Source organism: Trichogramma pretiosum, unplaced genomic scaffold (assembly GCF_000599845.2).
Source record: "Trichogramma pretiosum strain Unisexual culture from Peru unplaced genomic scaffold, Tpre_2.0 scaffold237, whole genome shotgun sequence".
Taxonomy (NCBI): domain Eukaryota; kingdom Metazoa; phylum Arthropoda; class Insecta; order Hymenoptera; family Trichogrammatidae; genus Trichogramma; species Trichogramma pretiosum.
Genome location: NW_019640905.1, coordinates 1 through 13,402, shown reverse-complemented (window position 1 = coordinate 13,402; position 13,402 = coordinate 1). Strand labels below are relative to the sequence as shown.

Here is a 13,402-nt window from a genome sequence, read left to right as displayed (position 1 = left end):
ATACATATATATATATATATATATATATATAATTAGTATTTATAATTGTTTAAATTTTTAAATATTTAAACATTAAAATTAATTTAAAAATTTTAGGAATTAACTTAAAATTTATTTTAATATATTTTTTAAAAATTTATTTTTATAGAATTAAAAATTTTTATTAATAAATAATATTTAATAATTAAAATGTTTAATTTAATTAAAATTTAAAATTTATTTAAAAAATTATAAAATAATAAATTTAAATTATTAAAATTTATTTATAATGATAAAATTAGTAAAAAAAATTAATTAAATAAATTAAAATTTATAATTTAATTTAAGGAATTAGGCAAAAAATTATTCGCCTGTTTATTAAAAACATGGTTTTTTGATTATAATAAAAAATCTAATCTGCTCAATGAATAAAATTTAAATAGCTGCAGTATTGTGACTGTACAAAGGTAGCATAATCATTTGTCTTTTTATTAAGGTCTGGAATGAATGATTGAATGAAATAATAACTGTCTCAAATTAAATTTTTGAACTTAATTTTAAGTAAAAATTCTTAAATTTTTATATTAGACGAGAAGACCCTATAGAATTTTATTTAATATTTCAATTAATAATTTAAATTATATAATTTTTTGATTATATTAATTTAATTGGGGAAATTAAAAAATTTAATAAAATTTTTATTTTAAAAACAAATTATTTGAATAATTTATCTTTTATTAAAAAATCAAAAATAAATTACCTTAGGGATAACAGCATAATATTTTTTGAAAGACCTTATTGATAAAAATTTTTATGACCTCGATGTTGAATTAAGATAAATTTTTAATGTAGAAATTAAAATTATTAAGTCTGTTCGACTTTTAAAATCTTACATGATTTGAGTTTAGATCGGCGTGAGCCAGATCGGATTCTATCTATATAAACTTTAAATATTTTTGTACGAAAGGACTTAATATTTTAAATTATTTATTTAAAATTAATAATTTTAATATTTTTATTACTTTAATATATTAGTATATTAAATTTAGAATTTAAATAAATGATTTTTAGAATCATAAGTAATAATTTTAATTTTTCATTCTTTTATTATTAGTTTAATTATAATTATTATAGTTTTAGTTTCTGTAGCTTTTTTAACTTTATTAGAACGAAAAATTTTAAGTTATATTCATATTCGAAAAGGTCCTAATAAAGTTGGATTTATAGGTTTATTACAACCTTTTAGAGATGCTATTAAATTATTTACAAAAGAATTTTATTTTTTGTTAAAATCAAATTATAATTTATATTTATTTAGTCCTTTTATAAGAATGTTAATTATAATAATATTATGACAGCATATACCTTATTTTTCTTTAATTATAAATAATGATTTTTTAATATTAATAATTTTATGTTTGCTTAGGTTGGGGGTTTATAGAATAATAATTGCGGGATGATCTTCTAACTCAATATATTCTTTAATTGGAAGAATGCGAAGAATTGTTCAAACAATTTCTTATGAAGTTAGAATAATCTTGATTATATTATCTTTAATTTTTTTAATTGAAAGTTTTAATATTTATAAATTTATATTATTTCAAAAATTTTCTTTATTTATTTTTATAAATTTTCCTTTAGCTTTAATTTTATTTGTAAGATTATTAGCTGAATTAAATCGAACTCCATTTGATTTTGCTGAAGGTGAGTCAGAGTTAGTTTCTGGATTTAATACTGAATATTTAAGGGGAAGATTTGCTATAATTTTTATTGCTGAATATGGAATAATTATATTTATAATATTAATATTTTTAATTTTTTTTTTATGTTTTAATATTTTTAGATTAATATTTTTAATATTATATTTATTTTTATTATTTTTTGTAATTTGAGTTCGTGGAACTTACCCTCGATTTCGTTATGATAATTTAATATATTTAACTTGAAAAAGTTATTTACCTATTAGTTTAAATTATTTAATTTTTATTATAGGTGTAAAGTTTTTAATATTTATTTTTTAAATTATTAGAATAGAATTCTTTTTTATGTTTTCAAAACATAAACTTAATATAGTTAAATAATTTAAATTATAATTTAAATATTAAATTTAATATTTTATTATTATTATTATTATTATTATTTTATTAATTATTATAAATAATTTTATCAAAATATTTTTTTAAAGGATTTAAAATAATAAAAAATGAAAAATAAATTAATGAAGATAAAATTCTAATTTCAACAAATGGATATTCAATTGGCTTAGCTCCAGCTCAAGTTAATAAATAAAAATTAAATAAAAAAATTCAAAATAAAAATTTATTAATTCAATAAAATTGAGATCCTTTTATTTTTCTTGAAAATGTAAAAGGTAAAGTTATTAAAATTAAAATTGATATCAATAATGCGATAACTCCTCCTAACTTATTAGGAATACATCGTAAAATTGCATATGCAAATAAAAAATATCATTCTGGTTGAATGTGAATTGGAGTAATTATAGGATTGGCTTTATTAAAATTTTCTGGATCTCCTAAAATATAAGGGTCTAAAGTACAGATTAAAATTAATATTATTAGTATAATAATAAATCCTAAAATATCTTTAATAGAATAATATGGATTAAAAGGAATTTTAAAATAATTTCTTCTTAATCCAGATGGATTTGTAGATCCAGTTTCATGTAAAAATACTAGATGTATAATTACTATAAATAAAATTACAAAAGGTAAAATAAAGTGAATTGAATAAAATCGGTTAAGTGTAGCATTATTTACTGAAAATCCTCCTCATAATCATTTTACAATTGAATCACCAATATAAGGAATAGCTGAAACTAAATTTGTAATTACTGTAGCTCCCCAAAAAGATATTTGACCTCATGGTAATACATATCCTATAAATGCTGTTCCCATAGTAATTAAAAGAATTATTACTCCAATTAATCAAGTTTTTTTTAAAATAAAAGAATTGTAGTATAATCCTCGGCCAATATGGATAAATATACAAATAAAAAATATTGATGCTCCATTTATATGAATTAAACGTATAAGTCATCCGTAATTTACATCTTGAACAATGTGAATAACTCTATTAAAAGCTATTTCGATTCTTGGATTATAATGTATAGATAAAAAAAATCCTGAAATAATTTGTGTTATTAAACATAATCCTAAAAGTGATCCAAAATTTCATCAAATTGAAATATTTAAAGGAGTTGGTAATTTAATTAATGAATTATTAATAATAGATAAATTAAAATCTGTTTTTATAATTGATTTTTTCATATAATTAATTTATTTTACGAATTGATATTTTTTTATTAATAAATATTTTTACAATTAAAGTTAAACATATAAATAAATAAATTATTATAATAATTGTAGGTATTATTTTTATATTCAAGTATATATATATACAGTTAATATTGTTTGTTATTAAATCATTTAAGTTAATATTAAATAAATTATTTGTCTCATTAAATATATAAAATCAATTTAATAAATTATTTTTATAAATTAATATGATTAAAATTAATATAATTATTAATAAAAGTTTAATAGGAATTATTTTTATATAAATTCATTTTATTATTATTTTTATATTTCTTACAAATCTAATAAAATATAAAAATAAAATTATTATTCCTCCAATTACAATTAAAAATATAATAAATCTAAATATAGGAGAGTCATTAAAAATGTTAATATTTAAGGATGAAAAAATTGATATTATTAATAATATTGATCCAAAAATTATTGGATGTAAATTTTTATTATAAGCTGAAATTATATTAATTATTAAGTTAATTGAGGATGATATTAATAATATAAAAATTATGTATATAGTAATAAATTTTATCATATATTATAAAATCAAAAAATAGTTTATTTAAAATTTTAATTTTGGAGATTAAAGATATAATTTTATTATTTTTTTGATAACTATAAAAATTATTTTATTTTTAATTTACAAGATTAATATTTTATTTAAATTAATAGTTAATTTTTTTAAATATTTATTTTTTTATTTTAATATTTTTATTTTCAAATTTTATATTTATTTTTTTTTATAATAAATTATTAATGACTTTAATTAGAGTTGAATTTANTTTTTTTTTTTTTTTTTTTTTTATTTTAAAAGTTTACATTTAATGATATATTATTTAATTTTTGTAGTTTGTGAAGGAGTTTTAGGATTAAGATTATTAATTTTATTAATTCGTTCATTTGGTAATAATAATATATATTTAATAAATTTAATTTTATGATAGAATTTTTAACTTTTTTAATTATATTAATTTTTCATATTATTTTTAATCATAATAATATAAAGATATATTTTATTTTTTTAAATTTATTAATAATTATTCCAATTTTTATAATTTCTATTAATTTTAATTATTCTTGGATATTATTATATAAATGATTTGGATTAGATATAATAAGATTTTCTTTAATTTTGTTATCAATTTTAATTATTTGTTTAATATATATAGTAAGTTTAAATGTTAAAAGTAAATCATTTTTTAGTTTTAATCTTTTATTATTATTAATGTTTTTAATTTTAAGTTTTTATTCAATAAATTATTTTATTTTTTATATTTTTTTTGAGATAAGGTTGATTCCTACTTTTATTTTAATTATAGGATGAGGGTATCAGCCAGAACGTTTAAATGCTAGTATATTTATATTATTATATACTTTATTTTCTTCATTACCATTAATAATTTTAATTTTTTATATTTTTTATGAATTTAATTCTTTAAGATATTTAATTTTATTGAATTTAAATTTAAATTTTAATAATTTCAATGAAATTATTTTATATTTTTTTATATTTTTTTCTTTTTTAGTAAAATTACCAGTATTTATATTTCATATATGGTTACCTAAAGCTCATGTAGAAGCTCCAGTTTCAGGTTCAATAATTTTGGCTGGAATTATGTTGAAATTAGGTGGATATGGAATTATTCGTTTTATATATATTATTTTAAATTATTGTTTAAAATTTAATTATTTATTTTTATTATTAAGGTTATTAGGAATAATAATTTTAAGATGTTTATGTTTACGACAATTTGATTTAAAAGTATTAGTTGCTTATTCTTCAGTTGTTCATATAGGAATAATATTAATGGGTTTAATATCATTAACAAATTTTGGTTTAATAGGATCTTTTTTAATAATAATTGGTCATGGTTTATGTTCTTCGGCTTTATTTTTTATAGTTAATTTAATATATGAACGAAGTCATAGACGAAATTTATTAATTAATAAAGGTATAATTATGTTTTTACCTTCATTAATAATATTTTGATTTATATTTTGTGTTTGTAATATATCTTCTCCTCCTTCATTAAATTTATTAAGAGAACTTTTAATTTCAAATGTTTTATTAAATTGATCTTTAAATATTTTATTAATTTTAATTATTACAATATTTTTAAGATGTATTTATAGATTATATTTATTTTCTTATTGTAGTCATGGAATAAATAATAATTTAATTAATAAAATTTATGAAATCAAAATTAATGATTATTTAGTTTTAATTATTCATTATATTCCTTTAAATTTATTATTTTTAAAAATAGATTTATTTATATAAAATTTTATAATATTTATAAAATAATATTTTATTTATTTAAATAGTTTAAAGAAAAACATTGATTTGTGGTGTCAAAAATATAATTTTTTATTTTAAATATAATTTAATTTTATATTATTATTTAAGAGGAGTATTATTTTTTATAATTTCTATTAATATATTTTATTTTTTTATTTATTTTTTTTTAATAAAAATTGTTAAATTTATTGAATTTAATTTTTTTTTTTTGAATAGAGTTAATATTAATATATTTATTTATTTAGACTGAATAACTTTTTTATTTATTTTTACTGTCTTATTAATTTCTTCAATAATTATATTTTATAGATCAGAATATATAAGGCATGATTTAAATAATATTCGATTTTTTTATTTAGTTTTTTTGTTTATTTTATCAATAGTTTTAATAATTTTAAGTCCTAATATAATTAGAATTTTATTAGGATGAGATGGTTTAGGTTTAACTTCTTACTGTTTAGTAATTTATTATCAAAGAAATTCTAGTTATAATTCTGGAATATTAACTGTTTTAATAAATCGTGTTGGTGATATTATAATTATTATAAGAATTAGTTTAATATTTATTTATGGAAGTTGAAATTTTGTAAATTATAATAGAATATATTTAATAATTATTTTTTTGATTATAGTTGGTTCTTTTACTAAAAGAGCTCAATTTCCTTTTTCAGTGTGATTACCTGCTGCTATGGCAGCCCCAACTCCAGTTTCTTCTTTAGTTCATTCTTCAACATTAGTAACTGCAGGTGTTTATTTATTAATTCGTTTTAATTATATTTTTTATTTAAATGATTATTTTCTATCTTTTATTATAGTAATTGGTTTAATTACTATGATAATAGCAGGATTTTCAGCTAATTTTGACTTTGATTTAAAAAAAATTATTGCTTTTTCAACATTGTCTCAGTTAGGTTTAATAATAATAATTTATTCTTTAAAGAATTATAATTTAACTTTTTTTCATTTAATTATTCATGCAATGTTTAAGTCGATAATATTTATATGTTCTGGTATTATTATTCATAATATACTAAATTATCAAGATATTCGTTTTATAGGAAAATTAAAAAATTTTATACCAATAACTAGAATAATTTTTATAATTTCAAATCTTTCATTATGTGGATTACCTTTTTTTTCAGGTTTTTATTCTAAAGATCAGATTTTAGAGTTTATATTTTTAGAAAATATTTCTTTTTATATTTATTTTTTATTAATTTTAAGAACTATATTAACTGTATCTTATAGGGTTCGTTTATCTTATTATTTAATATGTAAAAGATTTAATTTTATTAATTATTTTAATATTTCTGATAATAAAAAAATAAATTATTCAATATTATTATTAATGTTTTTTTCAATTAATTTTGGATTGTTTTTAAATTTATTAATATTTAATAATATTGAATATATTTATTTATTGGATTTTGAGAAAATAATTTTATTAATTATTTGTTATATTTCTATTATTTTTGGATTAATAATATTTAAAATAAAGATTAATTTTAAATTTAATTATAAAATAAAATTTTTCTTTGGTTCAATATATTACTATAGAAATCTTAATTTTTTTTATACTAATATTTTTTTATTATTTGGAAATTTAATTTTTAAAGTCTTTGATAAAGGTTGAAGTGAAATATTCTTAAAAAAATCTTTTTATTATTATGTTTACAAATTTAATAATTTTAATATTTTAAATAATAATTTTTTAATATATTTGTTAATAATTTTTTCTTATTTAATAATTATTATATTAGTTATGTTTTAATTTTTTTATAATTAATAAAAAAATAATCTAAAATGGCAGATTAGTGCAATAGATTTAAATTCTATATATATAAATTTTATTTATTTTTAGAAATTTCATTAAATGGTCAATTAATTTTACAAGATGCAAATTCTTATATTATAGAAAATTTAATTATATTTCATGATTATGGGATATTAATTGTTTTAATGATTGTTGTTTTAATTATATACATATTATTTTTTATGTTAATAAATAAAATAGTTAATCGAAATTTATTAGAAGGACAGTTAATTGAAATTGTTTGAACTTTAATTCCAATATTATTTTTATTATTTTTATCTATTCCTTCATTAAAAATTTTATATTTAACAGATGAAATTAAAAATTCAATTTTATCTATTAAAATTATTGGTCATCAATGATATTGAAGATATGAATATAATGATTTTTATATAATTAATTTTGATTCTTTTATAATTAATGATTTAATAAATGATAACAATTTATTTCGTTTATTAGATGTTGATAATCGAATAGTTGTTCCTTTAAATAATCAGATTCGTTTATTAATTAATTCTTCTGATGTAATTCATTCTTTTGCTATACCTAGATTAGGGATTAAAGTTGATGCAGTTCCTGGTCGGATTAATCAAATTATAATAATATTAAATCGTCCTGGATTATTTTATGGTCAATGTTCTGAAATTTGTGGTGTTAATCATAGTTTTATACCTATTGTAATTGAAGGAACAAATTTATTAAATTTTTTAAATTGAATAAAATCATTATAAATTTTAATTTTATTAATATTAAAAAGGATTAATATTAATTTAAATTCAATTGAAGTAATCGTAAATTTACTATTTTTGATTTAAAAGATCAAATCTTACTTTAAGATATCAATTGAAATTTTAAAAAATTAGTTAATTTATAATATTAATTTGTCAAGTTAAAGTAATTAATTTATTAATATTTTTTATTATTTATTTAAATGTGTATAATATATATATATATATATATATATANTATTAAAAATAGACTAAGTTTAAGTCATTGGATTCATAATTCAAAAATATATTTATTATTTTTTAATATAATTTTATTTATTTTATTTATAATTTTTTCAATGGTAATTTTAATAATTATAATTATAGCAATATTAATTTTATCAAAAAAATCTTTTAAAAATCGAGAAAAATTATCTTCTTTTGAATGTGGTTTTGATTCAATTTCAAAAAGTCGAATTCCTTTTTCTTTAAGTTTTTATTTAATTGCAATAATTTTTTTAATTTTTGATGTTGAGATTTCTTTAATTTTACCTATAATTAAAAGTTATTCAATTTATATTTTTATATTAAATTTTAATTTTATTTTAATTTTTTTAATTTTATTAATTGGTTTATTTTTGGAATGAAAAGAAGGAGCTTTAAAATGATTTAAAGTTGAAAATTAACATTTATTTATAAAATGAACTAAAATTTAGGTTCAATTTCGATTTGAAATTTTGATTATGTAATCCATTTTAATAATTTTAGTTTAAGAAAAATTTTTTTTTTACAAAAAAAAGATTAATAATTTATATTAAAATTATATAATTATTTTAGTTATTTTAATTAATTAATATATTTTATTTAATTATCTTTTAAAATAAAAGAAATTTATATATAAATTTTTATAAAAATTGTTTAAAAAACTTTAAATATTTAATAAATAAAATTATTTATTTTAGTAATTTATTAAATATAAATTAATTTAATATTTATAAATTTAGTGCCAGCAATAGCGGTTATACTAAAGATATAAATTAATTATTTTTATTAATTATTAACTTTAATGTTAATTTAATAAAATTTTATAATTTTAAGATAAAATTAAATTATATTTTTTATTATAAATATTAATTATTAAAGAAATTAATAAAATTTTAAAATAAACTAGGATTAGATACCCTACTATTAAAATTTAAAATTTTTAATAAATTAGTAAATTTATTTTTAAAATTAAAATTATTGGCGGTATTTTAATCTGATTAGAGAAACTTGAAGATTAATTTGATGATCCACGAAAAGACAGACTTTTATAATTTATATTTATGTATGTTCGTTATAAAAAAATTTAATTATAATATTTTTAAAAAATTTTATTAATTATATTTCAGATCAATATGTAGTTTTTAAAAGGTTTTTTGAGTTGCTTTTTAATTAAAAATTTTAAATTTAAAAATTTAATTAAAGTAGGATTTAATAGTAAATTTAATAAATTAATTATCTTGAATAAGTTTTAAAATATGTACAAATTGCCCGTCGCTTTTATTAATATATAAAATAAGTCGTAACAAAGTAAATTTACTGGAAAGTAAATTTAGATATTTTTAATATTTATATAGTATAAAAAGTACATTTTATTTCCAATAATATAGTTTAAATTTTTTAATATAAATATAAATTTAAATATAAATATTTAGGAATGTAGTTAAATTTATAATATTTATTTTGCTAATAAAAGTTATTAGATAAATTATTCTTGTAAAATATAATTATTTTCATAAAATTTAATAAATTTTATTTATTATAATTTAAAATTTATAATTTAAATTTTTTTTTATTTTAATTTATTATTTTATTTAAAATATTAATAAAATTTTTAATCTTTAAGTATATAATTTAGAAAAAAGAATTATTTTTATAATTTTAGTATTGTGAAAGAAAAATTAAAAATTTTTAATATTAAAATTAAATTAATTTTACCTTTTGTATCAGGGTTTATTAAATAATTTATTTAAAATATAAATTCTCGAAATAAATTAATTTAATTAAAAATTTTAATTAATATTTAATTATTATTAATAATTTTTAGTTAGAAATAATATATTTTCATAATTTAATATCTAGTTATTTTATAAATTAATTTAATTAAAATTAATTTTATTATTAATATATATATATACATATATATATATATATATATATATAATTAAATTGACTTATAAATTTATTCCTCAAATAAGACCAATATTATGATTATTTACTTATTTATATTTTTTATTATTAATAGGATTATCAATTTTATTAATTTATTATTTATTATCTTTCTCTTTTAAAAATTTAATATTAAATAAATTAAATTTTTTAAATAATAATAATTTTAAATTTTTATGATAAATAATTTATTTTCTATTTTTGATCCCACTACTTCTGAATTATATTCATTAAATTGATTAAGATCTTTGTATGTTTTATTATTTATTCCAAATTTATATTGATTTATTCCTTCTCGTTATAGATTTATTTTTTTAACTTTATTAAATTATTTAATTGGTGAATTTAAAATATTATTAAATATTAAAAGAAATTTAATAAATCTTTTATTTTTAATAAGAATTTTTATTTTTATTATATTAAATAATTTTATAGGAATATTTTCTTATATTTTTACTTCTTCAGCTCATTTAACTTTTAGTTTAACTTTATCATTAACTTTATGATTATCATTTATATTATATGGATGAATTGTTAATACAAATCATATATTTATACATTTAGTTCCTGAGGGTACTCCTTCAGCTTTAATAGTATTTATAGTATTAATTGAAACTATTAGAAACTTAATTCGTTCTGGAACTTTAGCAGTTCGTTTATCTGCTAATATGATTGCAGGTCATTTATTAATAACTTTAATTTCTTCTACAGGACCAAGATTAAGAATATTAATATTATTAATAATACTATTATCTCAAACTTTATTAATTTTATTAGAATTAAGTGTTTCAATTATTCAAGCTTATGTATTTACAGTTTTAAGAACATTATATAGTGCAGAAACAAGATAATAATAATTTTAATTTTTATTTATCTAATTAAATATTAATTATGAAAAAAATTGATTTATTTCAACCTTTTCATTTAGTTACTTTGAGGCCTTGACCTATTGTTACTTCTTTTAGGGTAATAATTATATTAGTTGGGTTTATAAATTTTTTTAATAATTTCAGTTCTTTATTAATAATTTTTGGTATGTTATCTTTATTTATATGTTTATTTCAATGGTGACGTGATGTAATTCGAGAAAGAACTTATCAAGGTTTTCATACTAATAAAGTTTTAGAGGGAGTAAAATTAGGAATAATTTTGTTTATTATTTCAGAGTTATTTTTTTTTATTAGAATTTTTTGATGTTATTTTCATATATTTTTATCTCCAAGAGTTGAAATTGGTTCATTATGACCTCCTAAAAATATTGTTATTTTTAATCCTTACTTAATTCCTATATTAAATACAGTAATTTTATTATCTTCTGGAGTTTCGTTAACTATAGGTCATTATTCTTTATTAAATCGAATAAAATTTAAGTCTTTAATTAGAATATTTATTACAATTTTTTTAGGAATTATTTTTACTTTATTTCAATATATTGAATATCAGGAAGCAATATTTACAATTACTGATTCAGTTTACGGTTCAATTTTTTTTATAGCAACTGGTTTTCATGGTCTTCATGTAATTATTGGAACTATTTTTTTAATTATTAATTTTTTTCGAATTATATATAATAATTATTCAAGTGTTCATCATTTTGGTTTTGAGGCTGCTGCTTGATATTGACATTTTGTGGATGTAGTTTGATTATTTCTTTATTTATTAGTATATTATTTAGTTTATTAATTTTATTAATATTATTATTATTAAATTTAATATATTTAATAATATTTTATAATATATAATATTATTTATTATTAATATATATATATATATAAATAAACTTATTATGTTTTATAATTATAATTATAAATTATGTTTAATAATTTAAAAAAAATATTAAATTGCAAATTTAAATATATTAATTTTATATTAATTTAAACTTAAAATTTAAATTTTTAATTGAAACCAAATTAGAGGTGAATTATTGTTAATAATTTTATTGAATTTAAAATTCCAATTAATTTAAAATTTTATTTTAAAATATTATTATTATTATTAGAAATAATAAAAATTGAATTTCTAATTCAATATTAAATAATTAAAATTATTTTTATTTCTAATAAAGTGCCTGATAAAAGGGTTATTTTGATAGAATAAATTATATAATTTGAAATTATCTTTATTAATCATTAAGTTTATAATTTAAAATAAAATATAAATTTTATATTTATTTTTTAAATTATTATTTAAAATTTAAATAGTTTAATTTAAAATTTAATATTGAAGATATTAAGATAATATTTATATTTTTAAATGATAAAATTTTATAAATAATTAATTATTATTTTTATAATGAAAATATAATGTTTTAATTTAAACTATATAAAATATGAAATTTTGATTTTTTTCAACAAATCATAAATATATTGGTATTTTGTATTTTATTTTTGGAATATGGGCAGGAATTGTAGGTTTATCAATAAGAATAATTATTCGTTTAGAATTAGGTAATCCTGGTTCATTAATTGGTAATGATCAAATTTATAATTCTATTGTTACTAGACATGCTTTTTTAATAATTTTCTTTTTTGTTATACCTGTAATAATAGGAGGTTTTGGTAATTATTTAATTCCATTAATATTAGGAAGTCCTGATATAGCTTTTCCTCGTATAAATAATATAAGATTTTGATTATTACCGCCAAGATTAATATTATTATTATCAAGAATATTTATTGGTACAGGTACAGGAACAGGTTGAACTGTGTATCCTCCATTATCTTCAAATTTATCTCATAGGGGTCCTTCTGTAGATTTATCAATTTTTTCTTTACATATTGCTGGGGTTTCTTCAATTATAGGTTCAATTAATTTTATTACTACAATTTTAAATATAAAAATTTATAAAATTGAATTAATTTCTTTATTTTCTTGAGCTATATTATTAACAGCAATTTTATTATTATTGTCTTTACCAGTATTAGCAGGTGCAATTACTATATTATTATTTGATCGAAATTTAAATACTTCATTTTTTGACCCTTCTGGGGGTGGTGACCCTATTTTATATCAGCATCTATTTTGATTTTTTGGGCATCCTGAAGTTTATATTTTAATTTTACCT

General features: G+C 15.2%; 8 protein-coding genes across 8 annotated transcripts; 7 read left to right on the top strand and 1 right to left on the bottom strand.

Annotated features, from left to right (window-relative positions):
• Positions 1-1,067: 1,067 nt before the first annotated feature.
• Positions 1,068-1,988, top strand: LOC111693311 (NADH-ubiquinone oxidoreductase chain 1-like; the record flags this gene model as incomplete). The annotated part of the gene is given in 1 exon segment (XM_023457697.1): positions 1,068-1,988. A coding segment is annotated over 1 exon segment (921 nt), but the record flags the coding sequence as incomplete, so codon positions are not given.
• A 233-nt stretch (positions 1,989-2,221) lies between these two features.
• On the bottom strand, positions 2,222-3,266 carry LOC111693310 (cytochrome b-like). The gene is given in 1 exon segment (XM_023457696.1): positions 2,222-3,266. A coding segment is annotated over 1 exon segment (819 nt). The 3' UTR covers positions 2,222-2,447.
• Positions 3,267-4,509: 1,243 nt separating this feature from the next.
• Positions 4,510-5,410, top strand: LOC111693312 (NADH-ubiquinone oxidoreductase chain 4-like; the record flags this gene model as incomplete). Its single annotated transcript, XM_023457698.1, is given in 1 exon segment — positions 4,510-5,410. A coding segment is annotated over 1 exon segment (876 nt), but the record flags the coding sequence as incomplete, so codon positions are not given.
• Positions 5,411-5,797: 387 nt separating this feature from the next.
• On the top strand, positions 5,798-7,316 carry LOC111693313 (NADH-ubiquinone oxidoreductase chain 5-like; the record flags this gene model as incomplete). The annotated part of the gene is given in 1 exon segment (XM_023457699.1): positions 5,798-7,316. A coding segment is annotated over 1 exon segment (1,443 nt), but the record flags the coding sequence as incomplete, so codon positions are not given.
• A 160-nt stretch (positions 7,317-7,476) lies between these two features.
• LOC111693314 (cytochrome c oxidase subunit 2-like) lies at positions 7,477-8,279 on the top strand (the record flags this gene model as incomplete). The annotated part of the gene is given in 1 exon segment (XM_023457700.1): positions 7,477-8,279. A coding segment is annotated over 1 exon segment (660 nt), but the record flags the coding sequence as incomplete, so codon positions are not given.
• Positions 8,280-10,514: 2,235 nt separating this feature from the next.
• Positions 10,515-11,230, top strand: LOC111693307 (ATP synthase subunit a-like). Its single transcript, XM_023457694.1, is given in 1 exon segment — positions 10,515-11,230. A coding segment is annotated over 1 exon segment (675 nt). The 3' UTR covers positions 11,190-11,230.
• Positions 11,230-12,003, top strand: LOC111693309 (cytochrome c oxidase subunit 3-like; the record flags this gene model as incomplete). Its single annotated transcript, XM_023457695.1, is given in 1 exon segment — positions 11,230-12,003. A coding segment is annotated over 1 exon segment (630 nt), but the record flags the coding sequence as incomplete, so codon positions are not given.
• Positions 12,004-12,718: 715 nt separating this feature from the next.
• Positions 12,719-13,381, top strand: LOC111693306 (cytochrome c oxidase subunit 1-like; the record flags this gene model as incomplete). The annotated part of the gene is given in 1 exon segment (XM_023457693.1): positions 12,719-13,381. A coding segment is annotated over 1 exon segment (645 nt), but the record flags the coding sequence as incomplete, so codon positions are not given.
• Between the last annotated feature and the right edge of the window lie 21 nt (positions 13,382-13,402).